Source organism: Struthio camelus, chromosome 7 (assembly GCF_040807025.1).
Source record: "Struthio camelus isolate bStrCam1 chromosome 7, bStrCam1.hap1, whole genome shotgun sequence".
NCBI lineage: Eukaryota > Metazoa > Chordata > Aves > Struthioniformes > Struthionidae > Struthio > Struthio camelus.
In genome coordinates this window covers 10,874,223-10,887,713 of record NC_090948.1, presented here as the reverse complement: position 1 = coordinate 10,887,713, position 13,491 = coordinate 10,874,223, and the positions used below count along the sequence as shown (strand labels likewise).

Here is a 13,491-nt window from a genome sequence, read left to right as displayed (position 1 = left end):
TATGCTGAGTATCGGAACTGTGGGCCCATCGTGTTTGTGTTTCCCTAGCTGATTAAGTAAACATCATGCTTTTAAAGCTTCATTTTATCGCTAAGAGGACTTTTTATTCAATCTGTACGTTTGCTAGTGCTTAGGTTACATGTGAGACAAACCCTCTCTTAACTTACTCCAGCTTTTGGTTAGAAATCTGTGCTTGCAGAGACTTCATTTTTTGACATCAATTTCAATATTAGTTTTGAGCAGTTCAGCACCTTTCAGTGGTGTAGCTGAGAGCTTTAAACTTATGCATATAGAGTGGCGTTTTTACCTTTTTTTTTAATGCATGGAGTTGTTTTATCATTAGGCAGTTTAGAGCATTTCTCTCCTAGTTCTGGTCCTAACTATTATAACACTGTATATGATAGCATGGTAGGTTTTGTAGGGCATCTTCAGTAGCCCTAAAGGTGCACAGTTTGCTAACGCTATAGAAACTGAGGCATTTCTGCTCCCAGCAGCTGAATAAAGGCTTGACATTTTCTGTGGCTTTCACTCTTGGCAATTGCAGTGTTGCTGCTTGCTCTGGTGCTGTCCTAGGGCTGGTTTCAGCTCGCAGTGTAAGTGGGGTCACTTCTGCTGACTCCTGCCGTCCCGATGTAGCAGGTGACGTTTTCAGAATGGCGCATGGATGAATAATCCTTACACCGCGCTTGGGAGGGGGTTACGTAGAATTTTTAGCCGCGCTTTAAGGACAGCAAAACTGAGGCACGAAGAGCTCCTCAGACTTTAACTTATTCCCCTTTACCAGAGTGGCCCGAGGTGGTTTGCTTCTAGTAAAATTTGGCTTGTAGGGTTTTGAGGATTTACTCGTTTACATATTCTGGCCCATCTAACCCTGCCGTGTACACAGCCACACATAACACGGGATGGGAATGGCACAGGCTCGAGATGGAGAAATGCCTCCCCTTGAACCATCAACATTTTAGTAAACGGCTTTTCAGACTAAAAGTGGTCAGCGCACTATTACAGAGTTTGAAACAGAGGAAACATTCTGTTACCTTAGTCCTAGTCAAAGAAAAATTATTTAAGGTGGCAGAGCAGTGGTTTTAATTTTAAAAAAACGATTAACTCTGCAAGCTCAGAAAGTCACATAGTTCTGTGGTATCTTGATTTGCATCTGCTTTGCCCTGGGAAACTCTTCTTTTCAGGCCACAGAACTTAAGCTAGTATTAAAAAAAAATCAGTTGAATTTTTGGCACACTAGATTCAAACTACTTTCAGTGAAATAAATAACTGCCTTGTAGGTTCAGAGCAATCCAGTTGAATGGCTTCTGGACCACTGTCAATGAGGCAGGCAGAACTTGGTTCTCTGCTTGCAAATTACTTGTTTTTTTTTTTTTTTTAAACGTTAGGGTCTCCCAATTGTGAAAACCCACCTTCCCACACAAGTATTTTCTGTGAGATTTGTGAAACGTCACTGGTCTGCTTTGTTCCTGGCTGCTGTACAGAAAGTCCTAACGTGAATTGTGGGCCTGGTAGCATTACACAGTTTCAAACTCGGAAGTGGCATAGGAGAGGAGAAGGGAGGGAAGAAAGAGTGGCAAAAGTGTCATTAGCCTAGTGCCAGAGCCTTCCCACGTGTTCCTGGATGGTAGACAAATTAACAGGTTCTGTTCTGAGCCCACCAAGTTAATTTTTTTTCTATCTTTTAACTTTGCTCTAATAAAGCATGGTTTACTGCCTTCACTTGCTGTCTTCTATCTATCTTTCTTTCTTTCTTTTTAACATTTAAGTTGCATGGATGTCTTTAGTTTTTAGCATGTGTTGATCTGCAGGCTAACGTGGTTAAAACTCTACTAGCCCTAACCACTTACCTTACGATGTGGAACTTAGAGCAGAACCTCAGGCCAATGCCTGATTCTCTGGAAAAAAGGGATGTCACAGCCCTGACATCTGCCGGATGCCTCATGGAAGGGGATGGAAAGGTGGGGTACTGGGGCTTGCTCTTCACTTCTAGTTACGAGAGACAGTATCTTTTGCCTCCAGGATCAAGCTGCTTAGGTTTGCCTCCCAGTAGAGAAATGTCTAGCTCCATTGCCTAGACAGACGACTTTGGATTAAACCAAGTCAAATGCAGTTGCCATGCATATGGGAGAAAATCTACTACCAGAAATGGCGTTAGTGGGGAATTTCACCCAGCAACATTCAGCATCTGTGCCAGACTCGGGCGTTTCACTTGCTCCTCTCTAATCTGCTCGAGCTGCGCAGCTAGCATGAGTTGTCCACTGGAGTGGGACAGTGGTGTGCTCCTGGTGGAGGTGGTTGTGAACAGCGTAGCTGGCTTTTCCCAGTTTTTATGGCAGAGCTGCTTTAGACAGACTTTGCCAAATACATTGCGCTGGGGCAGCACTTCCCATGGAAAGCGCGTTTGTAAGTAGGAGGGCCGAGGAGGCAACGTTATTAGGGTCAATATGGCCAGTGAACATCACTCTACCAGATGCTGTAGTCATTTGCCTCATTATTTCTGTCCTGCTACTAGAATTGTCTTGCATATACTTGGCAGGAGAGATGTTGTGAAACTGTCATTTGTTGTTCATTGCTCCTTTACATTATTAAGTGGACAGAGGGAGGAGTAAAGATTTCTGTTGGGTCACGTATTCGGTTATTTGAAGGTGAACGGCTCCTGTGAGATTCTCATGTTCCCTGGTGTGAAATAAGTTCCATGTTGCTCTTCATCTTTGTACCTGTTGTCGTGCTCTTCACCTACTGAAATTGGATCCTGCTCTGAAGTTACATGGGTGGCCTCTCAGAGGAAAATTCCCCAAAACACAGAGAAGCAGTTTTCCAAATCTACCACTCTCCCTTTAAAACAAAAAGTAAAACTGAGTCGATTTAAAGCCACAACCTGCAGGCCATACAACCAGTTATTCTTGTTATTTTGGATCATATTCTGTTTATCCTGTTCTTTTCCTGGTTTTCCTTTTGTTTGTTTTGTTTGTTCGTTTTGTTTTTATTTCCCCTCTCTCGTTCTTTCTATTATATATTCTTCCTGTCTGACTCTGACATCTCTGAATTTGGTGTGGTTCGTAACAGAGGAAAAAGCAATGAGCAGTAGGTTGCGGCCGTTCTTGCCTTCCAGAGGCAATGCATCGTAAAGACTACAGGTGACACAGGTGTAGAGATAGCCATGTTAACTTGGACAGCGTTATGGGATTTTACCAACTCTCAAAAAATTTTATTTTACAAGGATTAAATTTTTCCTAAGGAAAGTGGAGCTTACAGATTAGCACAGCGGGCTCGAAAAGCATGTCTCTGATTTTGTGATTACTTTTAAAATAAGTAAACAAAAGAGGCGGCCTGAAAAGGAGGGTGATGAAGAGACAATTTGCGAATCTTTTCCAAATCCGTTAGGGGAGGGAGGTTCCTGCGTGAACTCGGTGCCGAGAACGCCCAGCCAGATATTAAGTGCGGCGCGCAAGGCCTGGGTGCAGCCTGTTCAGAGCCCAGAGTAGTTTATTTATGGCTCTTTGCTTTAGATAACTTTCTCCATTAGCATCTTTGCCCTTTATTCACAGATAACTCTCTCCCTGTTTCTAGGAGAAAAAAAAAGTGCGTTCGCTACATACAAGGTGAAGGCAGCTGCGTCAGCCCACCCTCTTCAGATGGAAGCTTACTAGACTCTCCTCCTTCCTCTCCCAACATGCTGTCCTCCCCCCCAAGAGACTCGAAACCACAGACTGAACAAACGCAACCTCTCTCGCTCACGTTGAAACCCGACCCGCTGGCACACCTCGTCATGATGCCGCCGCCGTCCGCGCTCGGCCTGACCGAGAGCTCAGCGAGCAAGCCCAGCGCCCTGCCCGCGGCGACGTGTCCCAACGGGGCTCTGGAGCACCAGCCGGCCGCCCTAGCGCCCGCCGCCGCCGCCACCGCCGCCGCCGCGTCCTCCTCCTTAGCACAACCTTCGACATCCTCCTTGCATTCCCACAGCTCGCTGGCGGGGACACAGCCCCAGCCGCTGTCACTTGTAACCAAGTCTTTAGAATAGCTTTAGCCTCTTTAGCCCTCTCTCTTTTGTTTCGGGGTTTTAAGTTCTGTTGGGAATTCGGTTTTCGTTTCCTTTTTTTTTTTTCCCCCTCTCTTTTTTTAATTTTCTTTTTTTTTTCCTGTTGCCGTCGTTCGTTGTTTGTCGCCGTTTTTCGGTTTCGTTTTTAATTCGTGCCACGTGGCTACATTAGTTGATGTTTTATCGAGTTCATTGGTCAATATTTGACCCATTCTTATTTCAATTTCTCCTTTTTAAATATGTAGATGAGAAAAGCCTCATGATTCTGCCAAAATTTTTATCAACAGCTGTTTAAAGTCTTTGTAGCGTTTAAAAAATATATATATATACATAATTGTTATGTAGTTCCAATAGCTTAGTTTTAAAGACTGATTTTAAAAATTAAAAAAAAAAAAAAGAAGCAATTTTGAAGCAGCCCTTGCCGGAGGCATTGGTTCTTTATTATTTGTATTAAATACGAGCTTGCGAACCAATCATTTTACATCTGGTTTTTAAACCTTTAAGGGCACAACGAATGCAGTGCCGCTACTACTTCTTTTTTTTTTCTTCCTTGTGTGAAACAACCTTTATTGTGATGTTACTTGTTATTGTTTAAATGTACAGAAACAAAGGGTTAAAAAAAATGTGTTAATATACCTTGTTCCATGGTGTTGTTCTTTTTGGGGGAGGGAACGCTACTCAACAATTAAAAGTATCACAACGCTATTGGACCAGTAGTATTTATTGCTTTAGAAATTGCTTGTTGTATCTGTATGTTGTCCCTTTTTAAATGTTTTTTTTCTCTTTTTTTCTTGAAACATTGTATAAATTTTTTTTTCCCTTAGTGTAAGCATCTTATATATAACAACTCATTTGTACAAGGTTTTTAAGTTTATATATAAATGTGTATATATATATTTTTTCTGGGATTTTTGTTTTTGATTTCCTTTCGTGATTTTTTTTTTTTTTGCTGTATGAAACACAGTTGCCACCAAATGGACATTCGCAGATGCATTTTTCAAGGATCAATAGTGTAAAAAAAATTGCTTTAAAAGCCATTATACACAAAAAGACTTGAAAATTTAGCAAGGGAATTTTTAGCAACGCTGTTTGAAAAATAGTAAGGTCCAAGTGTCTCCCATTCAGAACTGCAGCTGAATCCCCTGCGACATTAGGACTGTAGGCTGTGTGCAAAATTTTTATGTGCCAAAATTCTCAGTGACTTTTAACTTTCTCCCGACAACTTTATTATTTTTTTTAATGCTGTAATTTTTTTGTTCATCATGTTTTGCTGTGATGTTACATAGGTAGATATGTATGTAGTTTTAATGTCACCTATAACAGACGTGTTTGGTAGCAGATTGTCCGGAAAGCATTTAAAATGAAGAGGTATAAACCCTTAAGGGCCAAATTCTGTATATTAGATTATTCATAAAAGGAAAATCAGACTGCCACTTTTATGTACACTTACTACATACAGGTAGGTAGCAAACTTAAAACAAAAAAAAAAAACCTAGGCATGTTGATGTTGCAAAAAACGCTGTATAAAGCTGAAAAATTGTTCATCTGTTCATTCAGTGCCATTGTAGTTGACATGAAGCGATTGTAAAACTGTCTCAGATTTTTCTCTGGTTTATTAAGATGCTAACTATAACATTTTTTGTGAATACTTTGAATGTTTCCTAACAGTTGTGATGTTACTGTTCCGTTTTATGCTCTTATTCCGATTTTCATTTTTAATGGTTTGGAAGCCATTTTTTGTAATGAATAAATGTTCATGCTGTACAGTATCTGTAGCATGCAGTTCTGGATTAATAAAAGCAACTTAGTATGTGCAGAGAATGACTTGTCAACTCATTTATGCGTTGACTGCATTTTACTCTGGCCAAAAAGATTTACAGCCCGAGTGGAAAACTTCCTCATAACATTTTTCTTGAAAAATTTCGCCACTTGCAGCCAGCTCCGTTTGGTGAGAAATAACTCTTGTTTCGTTTGGGATCTTGTGCCACTACCTCTCAGAGTGTCTGCTAAATTCATTTTGTGCTAGGCCTCCCCTGCTCAGCAAACTGCTTTGCGTGAGTAGCAGTAGTTGAAAATATTTATTTCAAGCAAATTGTGCATGAGTTGGCAAAGGACAAGTAACACATGAGCTCGTGTAATGTTGTCCTTCTGGTGTGAAGCGATACGCCTGCATGATCCTGACTGTGGGACGGGAGGCTGGGGGTGATGATACCTTTAATTTCAGAAGAAAACATTTTGTTCAACCTGGTGATCCTACAACACAGGGCAGATGCACTATAAAAGTAACTCAGGAGAGCTTAGGTAGCCCTGAATGGTCACAGAGTCCTTGTGCTGGTCCCTGGGGCTTATCTCTTGGACAGATTTGGGCCCGTTTCTGCAAACTGTTTCTTATGCACAGAGTTCTCGCAGCCCTCACAGGAGCCCTGCTGTCAGTACTGAGCATCCAGCATCCACAAGGTGCAGTAATGCCTGCAGATGCTTCACTGTGAGAGAAAATTTACATGCCTGTTTGAGTTCAAATATTTTGATAAAATGGTTGATTTATTTGTTTGTTAACTGACTAGGGGTTTAAGCTTCTTAATTTCCAGGAAATACTCACAAGTGGATGTCACCATAGCCCAAGTCGTGTTGGCAGATCTCAGCCATAGTAATTTCTACAATGGTACTTAAGGGCAATTGTGAATTCAGAAATCTCTGAACAGGCCTGTTCCCTGCCTTCATGGTAATGCAATGCTTTTATAATGTACTTTTCATCAGTTGGTCTTGATGAACTCTCCAAAGAAGGGTAAACATTCTTTCTCATATAGAATACAGAGAGGTGTAGTGACTTTCTTCTCCAAGGATGGGGGAATGGGGCCATTTCTGGAGGCTTTGTCATGGTCGTGCTGTCCCATGGCTCTGCTGTGGACTGCTGTCCTCGTCTTGGTGGTCTTCAAATCTGCCCAAATCCTGGAGGCAGCTGCCTGGTTTAGGTGCTGAAGGGCAACAGCACACTTTGGCGAGGCACCTCCGATAGGTGGAATGAACACGGATTTGGTTGCTTCCTAGGTGGAATGAACACGGATTCAGTTGCTTCCTAGTGTGCTCTGGGGCAAAGAAAAAGCGATCCATTTAAATATGGTCACCTTGCCTCAAAGGATAAAATCAATGCTGGGCACAAAGCAGTTACCTATTGGCTGCAGAAGGAATTTGCTTTGCAAAGGGGCAGGGAGGTACTGGGTTAGGGTAGTTTAGGATATTTAAACAGACTGTAGTTCCTAAAATTACTACTGGCATTTTTAAGGACTAATCTCCAAAATCAGAAGCCTTTTCTGTTTCTAACTGGTTAATAACGGCTCATATACTTGAGTACTGCTTCATGTTCCCTTCTAGAAGGATTAAGTCATGGTGAATATTTTACCAGGCACCATTTTCTACTTTGATCCAAGGCCTGATGCTGTTTCTACTGCGGTCTGCTACGAAACTCCCATTGACTTCAGTAGAAGCAGGACTGGAGCATGTCCCCTTGTCACTCGCTGCAACCACGTATGTAAACCTGAAGGTGTTCCCATCGCGCCCTGCTTCCTGCTCACCTTGCTACGGGGGGTCACGTTGCAGCGCGGGTGAAGTAGGCTTCTGTGTGAAAAGGATGTTGCTGTAAAACCCTTGTGTGTTTTGAAACGTTGAAGATGCCAAATCTTGCTATTGTTGGTAGCCAGGAAATTGAACATGAAGCTCAGATTTCTCTCCCACTACTTGAGGTTTCTGGGTTTTTTTTTTTTCCCCTTTTGAATGTTTTGACTCTTGCTAGAGCATGGCCATCCATCAGCCAGACACATGTGCTGCATCTCTGCTGGGAATAACTGTTCTCTTCTAATCTAAAACATTTTGCTCCAGGGAGATCTTTGAATACCGTGATTCAAAGGAGACACCATCAAGGTATGATTCCCATATCCAGCAAAATAGCGTGTTCTTTGCTCGCTGCTTTATTAGCAAACCTTTGGAAAGCAGAGTCTAAAATACTGTTCCTGGTAAATTGGTTTTCCTTCTGTGTATGCAGTGAGAGAGGCTCTTGATCCAAAGGTATATAGTACAGAGCTAGCGCGTGGTGAATAACTTGCCCTGTAACTCTCATATGGTGTGGAAAACAATTGCATATTCCCAGGAAAGCAACTGTTGGGGTTTCCTGTAAAGTTGTACATTGGCTGTGTCCCTTGATGGGCTTGTGCCTTCACATTGAGCTCCGAGCTCACCCTGCCCAGAGGGCCTGAGGTGGGTCAGGGGTCCAAAGAGGAAATTGCTGTTATTTATGTGTACTCCCTCTGTGCGCAGGAGTCCAGGTGTGGGACCCCACTGTACCAGGTGCACTGGAGAGGGTGGAAGGACGGACAGCCCTTCCCATACCGCAGCCATGAGGTGAGCTCGGGTGCTGGATACGAGGGTGGGGCCTGAGCACACAGTTCGCTCTCCGATCTGAGCAAGCGAGGGCAAATCCCAGAGCCCTACGTGACAAGCGTGCACGCTTTGTCGCGGGGGTGGTGCGTTCTCGCCGGTTGCCACAGAGGGGCGGCTGTCACAGGACCGCGCAAGGCCCTATGTACAGTAGGTAATTCTCTGTAGCTATTGCTTCCATCTGTTTTTATGGGATAAGGCAAGGAAGCAAGTCAATGTATTTTGTGTTCAGGAGACATTTATTTTCCATTAGCTTTGTAAATCTCATTTTTCACTTAGTGTACGGAATTTTAAAAAGTTTAAGCGATTGCTGACTCAATAAACCAGTGCCACATGGTTTTAAGTTTTACTTAAAAAAAAAAAGCAGGAAACAAGATCAATCTTTAGAGTCCTATTAGTTTTATTGGACCGTAAAAAGATGTAAAGAGAATTCACAGTAAAGTAGTTGCATGGGCCATTGCTACAGCATGAACAAAAACAGTAATAATGATAATAAAAATGAATGCGTGTGATAGCGCTACCCAGCTATGTCTTACCTAGGCATAGGAATTCTTTACCACCTAAGTCTCTAGGTAAGGATTTGGATGCTGTTGTGGGAGATACGCTGCAGTTAAAGACTAAATTGAGTACAGGTCCAATACTGAGCTTCAGTGGTCTGTGTCAGATCCTGAAGTCTAAAGCCCTTCTGGCCTCAAAACTATGAATATGCAAATATCAGATTGTAGCAATTGCTATATTAAAAAAAGGTGTAGACAGGTACTTTGGCATTCATTTGGAGATGTTCTTGAGACTTTGAATGCAGATTAGCTATAACTGAGTGCGTCCTAACAGCCCAACCATTGTCAATAATGTTGCTGGCCCCTTTTTAGAGAGTCTCAGAGGGCAGCAGTCTGCCAGCCCTTGGACCGACTTTTTTTCAGGGCCCAGCCCAAAATATTCACTAGTAACTTGCACCCATATTTTAGAGTTGCTCTTTCTCTGAGGCTGGAAATGCATTTAATTTGTGGGGACGTTACCCCAGATTTCTAAGGCAATGGAGCTCGTGAAGTCATGCTGCCTGTCCATCTGTTTGACCCTCTCCTGATAACTCTTGAATCCTCTGGCATTTTGGACCAGATTTTACAGCGGTACTCAAACTCTCAGAGATGATGAAGTCCCTCTGAGTTCCAGGGAAATCTCTGCACTGAGAAGAGAGGCTTTCCAGAGCCTCTACTGAAGAAAAAGGCAAGGAGAACTCAGCTGTTATCCATTCCCTCTGGCAGTGTCCAGATGGCCAATTATCACACGTCTACTTCTGGAACAGCATCTGCGCTCTCTTGCCCAGCTGGCAGGCCAAGAAGATTAGGTAGGAGACATGGAGAGCATTGGGGTGTTGGAGGGAACAAGGGACATGGGAGAGAGTTAGGGGTGTAAGGGAAACTGGAAATATTGCAGCTGTAGTTTCTAATGTTATGCAATATTGTAGAGGGCAAGAGAGGGGAGGGGAAGGATGTGGGGAGATAAGAGACACATCTGCAGGACACCAGGCCTCACTGAAGTTACTGCTCACAGAGCAAAGCTGCTCAGCAAAAATAGAAGCCGCAGTGTAACCTGGTAATTGTAGCCTTGCTCCAAGTCAGTTGTTTGCACAAGTTCACCAAGAAACCCAGCGCCCTTTAGGAAGTGCTTGCTGTGGCTCCGGCCGGGCTGGCTGTGATGCCCATTGGCCTGGCTCCCAAGGGAAAGGTCTCCAGGGCAGGAAAGGCTCAGGGTGTTTCCACAGACCCGTACCGGGGTGAGGAAAGGAGTCTGGTACTGCCTGGGCCAGCCGGAGCAAGCTGGGCTGTGCATGCGCCCTGCCAGCAGGGCTCAGGGGCTGTTCCTCCCTGGGGCTTGAGACAACCTACGCTGGCTGCTGAGTCTTGCTTGGCTGCGCTCCGCACGCTCCTCCTCTGAATGTATTTATCTGCTAGCCATGTGAGTGGCAGGAAGGCTTTTTTAGAAGAAGAAGAAGAAAGATTGCTACCTTATTTGCAAACAAGCGCGTTTGTAGTAGCTGGTTCTGAGGCGTTAGCAAACACCCTGGTTTAGTCTTCCTAAGAAAATGTCTCCTTTGCTCCCTTATTTTGCGTTCCCTTTTGAATATGCTGCTGGGGTATTTTTGGATCTAGTTATATCTTTTAAATCTGTTTCTTCCCCCTCCCTTCCCCCCCTGCTTTCCCAGCCCCCGCTGCCTCCCTGCCTGCTCCTCCTTCAAACTTATATAATGGCACATTATACAAAATAGCTAAGCAGGTGGGATTTTTAAAGACAGTGAGTGAGCATTTTTTTGGCCTAAATTTGGAACGAAACAGATGGATTTTAAGACCCTGCTTTTTCTATGAATAGTAACCGTTGTTCTCCGCTGCCTTAAACACCAGTTTCAAGACCACCTCCAGCAACCAATCAGCACTCTGTTATTTAATTATAACAAAATTCTTAGCTCTGTCTGCTGCTGCATGGGCAAGTGGGGGGCACTGGATCAACTTCTGGAGCCAGGCAGACTTGCCAACAATAATTTTCCTTTTCCCAGAGGGCCTAGGGGGCCTGGAGCGGGTTCCAAGTTCCTCCTAAACTGGCTGTTCAGTTTGGGCTCCCTGACAGAGTGCTTGAAAAGGGTTATAGAAAGGCAGATAAATGCACTTCTTGTTGCAAGCTTCCCTGACAAGCCAGGCCTCCAGAACAGTGATCTCATTCCTGCCTCATTATTAGTGGTGCCAGATTTTTTCCATTAACAGGTAATTGAGTCGAAACTAAAATAAGCAAAGTTTGTTTTATCCAATGCATTTTCTTGCTTGCTTGTGAAAGAAAAACACTTTAGCGAGGAGTTTGCTTTTAATGTTCGTGGAAATGTATTTACATCTCAGAGATTCCTCTCTGCTCTAGTGTAATTAACCTGACTGGTCTTTTTGTTATTGTTGTTTTGATTTTAAAGCAAAGACATTGGCGAGGCTTTTTTTATTTTTTTATTTTTTGTCCCTCCTTCCCCTAATGATTTGAATTCTTCAGGAAGAGCAGGGTTGGAATTCCACGTTCGCTTCACACGGCCACTCTGCTTTTATCCTATGTACGTGCATTTGCGTTAGGCGACGGTCTTCTCTCACGCCCCCCCCCAAGGGGAAGCGAGAGCAGGAGCCCAATTAGGCGACGAGGCCACGCGCGACTCCCGCGCTCCCGGAGAGCTCCCCCTGCCCCGGGACCGCCGGGATCCGCCGGGACCAGCCGGCTTCTCCTCTCCTCTTCAAGCCGGGAAACAGAGCGGCTGCCCACGAAACGGCCACGGGCTGGCCGAGGGTTTTCTGTTTGCTTCTAACCCACGTGCTTGTGAGGGCAGAAGGGACAAGCGTCAAATCGGGGCTGCCCACGCATGTTTTCTCATCTGCTGCGCTGATATTGCTGGTAGGGGAGGAGAGACACTTTCTACCTGTCACGGCGGGTCTGCGCGCGGGGCACACGGCCCTGCCGCCTCCTGCGCCAAGGCAGCGGCAGCAGCGTGCCCTCCAGCGCCAGGAAAACCCGGCCCAGTCCCAAGCCCGCAGCTTGGGGCGCCCCTGCCTCCTCCCTCCACGGCAAGAGAGCGCCCCGCCATGAGAGGCAAAGCGCGCACGAGCAGGAGGGGAGAGAGCCGGCAAGCCCTTAGGGGCTGGCACGGCCGGCGGGGAAGCTGCTTCCAGCGTGGATGTCGTCCCATTTCCTGAGGCGCCTTCCTGATGCCTCCCAGTCCGGGCAGACCGGCTTGGGAGGCTCTCAGGCCGCCCGGTTTGAGCGAAGCAGCCAGCTCGCTCCCGCTCCCAGGCCCCATGCCTGGAAGACACCCTGTGTTTTCGAGGCCACCTCGGGCACCTGGGCAAAGCGGGAGGGAGGTTCGGCAGCCCCAGCGCCGCGGCGGCCGGGGCCCACGGGCGCGCCGGAGCGGGGCGCAGCCGGCGGCAGCTCGGAGGCCGGGGAAGGGGGGCGGCGAGGCCGGCGGCTGCAGGAGCACCGAGCGCGGCCGTGGCGCGGGCCGGCTGAGCGCTGCGTCCGCCTCGCGTCCCCCGGGCGCTGAGAGGCCAATTACCGATTCACGGAGCCTGTTTTCAGCACAAACAGGACCTTCAAAGAGTTGGGAACCGCTCTTTTTTTTTTGTTGAATGCCCTCCTAAAAAAAAATAGAAGCATCAAGACCCATGCTTTAAGGTCAAGTACATAATTGTTTCTAAGAGGAATTTCAAACATTGTCTCTTCCTCTGGGCAGGTAGCGCTAGGTCAATTGCCCTGACTACCTGATGACAGACGGGAGACACAACAACCCCCATTTGCTCTTGCACACATCCTTTCTAAAGCAGAGTTTTTAAAGGGCTTTGTGTTTTGTTTTCTTTAACGGAGAACTTTGAGGGGTTTTCTCATTGCCGAATTTAGCTGGCTTCCATTTTGTGGAGCTCTGATGCTGCAATTTCTCTGGCAGCAGGGAAAACGCAGGCAGCGCAGGCGGCGGAGACGGGAGTCGGGGTCCTCAGGCAGGCTCGCTCCCCGGCGCTGGCGGGTCACGCCGTCGACGGCGGGAGACGGCAGAGAGGAAAATACCTGGTAACGGCTGAAACAAGTATTAAGGAAGCAAGGTTCCTGGCACAGTCTGGGGTGTGCATTAAGCCTGTGCCTCAGTTTACCTGGCTGTAACACGACTGTAACAAAAACGGGCTGTGAGGCGTGCCGACTGCGCTTCGGCAGTCTTGTATAAAGTAGAGCCCGTGCCAGCCCTGTGCAGTTCTCATTCTCCATAATAAAAAACTCTCAGCATCTCCACAGTAAATACAGGATTGCCACAACAGCATGAGATGAAATTACCTTTTCAGTCACTCATTCAAATGTATTTACTTTCCACTGGATTTTCTGGGGTACTCCTTTTTATGCTGGCTAGGTGTTTTATTTCACTGTTTGCTGCAAAAATTTTGTGGAAGCAGCTAAATGGCTTGCTCCTCCTTTGCATCATGACGGATGACAGAGAACTTGGATTAGTGAAA

The 13,491-nt window shown here is 45.6% G+C and overlaps 1 protein-coding gene across 20 annotated transcripts in view; it reads left to right on the top strand.

The window, feature by feature from the left end:
• The window catches only part of TCF7L2 (transcription factor 7 like 2), a 184,054-nt gene extending 178,193 nt beyond the window's left edge, over nt 1-5,861 (top strand). For 8 of the 20 annotated variants that reach the window (XM_068951700.1, XM_068951699.1, XM_068951698.1 and 5 more), the window contains one exon: nt 3,574-5,851. In XM_068951700.1, the coding sequence (XP_068807801.1) occupies nt 3,574-4,024 (451 nt within the window). In that variant the 3' untranslated portion in view covers nt 4,025-5,851. Of the gene's footprint in view, nt 1-3,573 lie in introns of all 20 variants that reach the window. The other 12 variants (XM_068951708.1, XM_068951696.1, XM_068951697.1 and 9 more) reach the window with 3 other exon arrangements.
• The last annotated feature ends 7,630 nt before the right edge of the window (nt 5,862-13,491 follow it).